Source organism: Pteropus vampyrus, unplaced genomic scaffold, assembly GCF_000151845.1.
Source record: "Pteropus vampyrus isolate Shadow unplaced genomic scaffold, Pvam_2.0 Scaffold449, whole genome shotgun sequence".
NCBI classification, from domain to species: Eukaryota; Metazoa; Chordata; class Mammalia; order Chiroptera; family Pteropodidae; genus Pteropus; species Pteropus vampyrus.
The window spans coordinates 25696-30001 of NW_011889230.1; the positions used below are offsets into that span (position 1 = coordinate 25696).

Here is a 4306-nt window from a genome sequence, read left to right on the forward strand (position 1 = left end):
CCAACTAGAAAATCTATAAAAAAGCCTAACTGGACACAAAAATAGGCACTCACGCGTTATGTATATACTATTTTTATGTATCCATAAATATCTATACTATATACACTGTAAACTTAAGTACATTAAAGTGTCCTAATTTATCCTATTTATTCATTCCCTCACTTTTCAAGTACCAAAGAAAAATTTACTAAAACTAATAACATGCTAGGGCACAAAGAAGTTTCTAAGAAAATCCCAAAATATATAAATCATTAAGGGGTATATTATGAGATTAGGAATTCTTAAGAAAAGTTCATGTAAACACTTTTAAAATTAACGAATTAAAATTTTTTAATATCATAAGTAACTCAAATTACAGAATATTATTTAGAAAATAACTACATAATAATAAAGATATTAGCTATAAATTATATCGAATATAATCAAAATTGAGACTCAAATGTGTTTGTTATTAAATTAAAAAGTGAAAGTTAATCAAATTACAGAATATTATTTAGAAAATAACTACATAATAACAAAGATATTAGCTATAAATTATATTGAATATAATCAAAATTGGGACTCAAATGTGTTTGTTATTAAATTAAAAAGTGAAAGTTAATCAACAAAGCTTTTACTGAATATATCAATAAAATAATAATAATTGGCAAATCTGCAGGAAGAACAGAGAAATTAATAAATAAAAATTAAAAATGACTTGGAGAAAAAGGAAAGCAATGTCTACATGAGATATTTCCCTAAACAAACAACAAAAGACACACATCTCTGCAAAATCTAATGTTAAATTATTTAAGATTTATTAAAACATTAGGCTGCATCTAAATATTAATATTTAATGTTAATTTAAATATTCAAAACGACTGAAAACACTGATATATAAATAATAAGCAAAACATCATACAATATTGGAAAACGAAGCTCCCAAACACTTAAAATCCCTGGAACGTATGCAGAGAAATATTTCTAAGCAAAAGGATGCCACCTCCGTGATCTCGGCGTCCCGGACCTTTTCAGAGGGCGATGACGAACCGCCCAAGCTGACGCTGGCCCGCGGACCGCGCCGTGCCCGCCAAGGACGGCCAGGGGAGTGCATGCTGTGACATCGGAGGGGATGGGTGGGGACCGGAGCCTGGGTGGGAAGCAGCGTTCGGCGGGCACGGCGCCCGGTGACAGCTGGGCCCAGAGCCCAGGGGGGACACAGGCAGCAGAGCCTGGAGGTCTCACCAGAGTCACTGGAGAAGGACCCAGAGCAGGAGGACGTGCCGGGACAAGGTCGGGTGAGGCTGCGCTGTGTCCGGCCGCGGGGCTGCTGGGCACACCCTGGGGACCCGCGGGAACCCAGAGACAGCCCCGCAGGGCGCCAAGGACGGCCAGGGGAGTGCGTGCTGTGACATCGGAGGGGACGGGTGGGGACCAGAGCCTGGGTAGGGAAGGGCCCCCAGGTGACCGTGAGGCACCGCTGAGCAGCCGTCCCTGCGTGGCTGGACATCACCGGTCCCTCGCAGGCCCTTCATTTTCCTTTGAGAGGAAAACAGGCCTTGAAAGGAGAAGTGACCAGCCAGGGTCACCGGGCTGGGGAAGGAAGGGGGACGGGCCCGGCCTGGCCACCATGTCGCACTGCGTGCGGACCGTGGTATCACAGCGTGAGCACTAGGAAATTACCAACTTGATTTTTCTCCTATAAAAACACCACTTCACGCGATTCCACTTAACAGGAAGTGATGGAAAGAATGAGTCTAAGTAGTAACTAAGTGACAACAGGGGCCACTCCGTTCACACAGGCGACGCTGCTTCACGTGGCAGAGGCGGCACGGCTTCTGGGGTCTCCCAGCGTGGGGGACGTTAGACCGGGCGTCTGAGGACGAGAACCCATGTTCCTGAAGCTGGGTGGCCATGGCTGACGGCTGGAGGGCCACAGCACACACTGGCCTGGATAGCACGTGCGGGCCACAGTCACGCCCAGCGGGCAAAGGCGGGCCAACGCCTGTCACTACCTATAAAACCCGCAGGGGACAAAGCCAGAATCAGCGAAACCCCGACGCTGCTTCCAGAGCTGCCTCCATCCGGGGCTCACGGCCCCGCCCTGCCCTGCCATGCGGGCACCCCACCCGACTGGCAGAAGCCCCCGGCCCCTCCGCAGGACCGGGGTGAGCTGCCTGGGCCCCTGGGCCCGGGGCCCTGAGCGACCTCCCATGTCATGCACGTAGACATGTCCTCGGCTGTCTGTCTTCTCTGCCCACTGCGGGGCGAGTCCTTCAGAAGCAGAGATTGTCACGCTAATGGTTGTGTCACAGGCTCAAACACGGCATCTGACACTATGGCACTATATGTCACTAATAATATTAATGCATAATAATATATAATATGATCAAAAGAGAAGTTCATGGCCTGTTTTAAAATTTTAAGTTCAAAATACAGCTGTGATGCAGAGCCATTTTCTATGACATTTGTAGACTGACCACGGCCACTAAGAGCTTCTCTCACGGAGGGAGCCCCAGCCCCGCGGCCTCGCCCCCCGGCTCTCTGGAGCTCGGTCTGGAAGGACTAAACCGGCCGTTTACCCGGGTTAACACAATTCCATTGTGAGAGCCCAGACTTTTGGTAAATAGCCTTCCAAAAGGACACTTTTGCGGTAAAAACAGAAGTTATCGAACACATTCAGAACAAGCAGGGCGAATGCAGCACGAGCCACGTCAGGCTGGCAGCGGAGCCTGGGGACAACACGGCTGTGGCCCCACGTGGCGACCACGGCCGGGGACGTGGGGCTCGTTTGTAAAAGCCAGTGTGAGCAGAAGTACCTCGACCGCTCGTAGGACCTCACGCCACTGACATCTGAGTCGATGCTATTTGGAGTATTGAAGCTCATCATTTTCAGAACTGGGTAACTCCTCTTCTGCTTCTGGCCTAAGATCAGATCACCCCCGAGTCCTTTGTGACGACCTACAGAGGCCTGCAGGCTCCTAAGCCACTGTCGGACAAGAAAACGGGACCCCAGGAAAATACAGCTCCATCATTTCAAAGGCAAGGGCAAATGCGGACAATGGATGCCGTCGCGAATCGCTCGCAGAGGTTAAGCCCCGTAAGAAAGGGAAGACGCGCCTTCGGACAAGCCACGTCTAAACTGCCCCCAGAGACACCGTCTGGGCCTCTTCACCGGCGCTCACCCTCCACGGGGGTCACAGTCAATTCCGGAGCCGTCGCTTACCCCGCCTGCAGCCCCGCCAGGTGCGCTAGTCCTTAATCAGCAGATGCGCCGAGCAAAACAGGCCAGCGTCTGTCTGTCCTGCAGGTGCTTCTGCCGCCAGAAACGGTCCTCCTGTCTAACTGTCCTCATCACATTAGCTCCTCCAAATGACGCCCCAGAGTGTCCTCCAAGAGGACGACTCGGCAAATTCACGTTTGACAACAACAGGAACAGGAAAAAACACCCGGGCCAAAATGAACTGTGACCAACATAACGAAACTGTAGGTGATCCGACCACACAGTCAGTACGTCAGCTACCATGAGTGTTCTCGTCTCGCCCCGATATGCCCCTGCAGGTTTGATCGGCTCCCCGCTCGCCTGGGCTCACCTTCTGAATGACCCGCTTAATCTCCGGGGTGTCTGGCGTGTACAGTATTTTCCCATGCAATATAGGTTTGAAGAAGGACCACACCAAAGCGCCATTTGGAGACTGTAGAATTTCTTGATAAAGTTTCAAACAGAAAGGAGCTGTCACAACGACAAAAAGATACAGGATGCTCAGGTTAGCGGAGCTCGCTGACGGCGGCCACGCCACACCCTCGACCACTGACTGACACGTCGCGCTCAGGGCGCGATTCTGCATTTGGGCGGCGAATCCGGGAATGCTTTTTTTTGACGCTGTACTTCGTGGCTCGTGTCTCATAAGAAACGTCCAGATAGCACGTCCGCGTCAACGATTCGAACATAGGACCTTCACATTTTCAAACTAAGCTTTCAGTAAGAGCGTTCGAGGATGCCGAGGACACTCGACGATGACGATGGTCAGAAGGAAGGGAACGCATCTGGTTTTTGATCTAGAAAATCGTCGTTTCGACAGTTTGGTGTCGAGACCAGAATTAGGTTTTTCTTATGAAGTTAGGAATAAATCTCCCAGGGGAACCATTTCTTTCACCCTTGAAGAGAACACGTAAAACAGAAGCCTTGGCTTCACTATCCTGATTCAGAGGGTTTTCATTTTCATTTGAAAATAAAAATAAGTGCTTTTTATTCAAAAAGTTCTACAAATCTAGAGGAATAATTCCATAAAGTGTAAATTAAGAGCACGGACTGCAGAGTCTTGCT

The 4306-nt window shown here is 49.0% G+C and overlaps 1 protein-coding gene across 1 annotated transcript in view; it reads right to left on the reverse strand.

Annotated features, from left to right (window-relative positions):
- Positions 1-4306, reverse strand: part of ABCA13 (ATP binding cassette subfamily A member 13) — a gene marked incomplete at its 3' end in the record, with an annotated part of 90591 nt that overhangs the window by 21795 nt on the left and 64490 nt on the right. The window contains exon 19 of the mRNA XM_023524172.1: positions 3573-3821. Within this exon, the coding sequence (XP_023379940.1) occupies positions 3573-3821 (249 nt within the window). The remainder of the gene's footprint in view (positions 1-3572; positions 3822-4306) is intronic.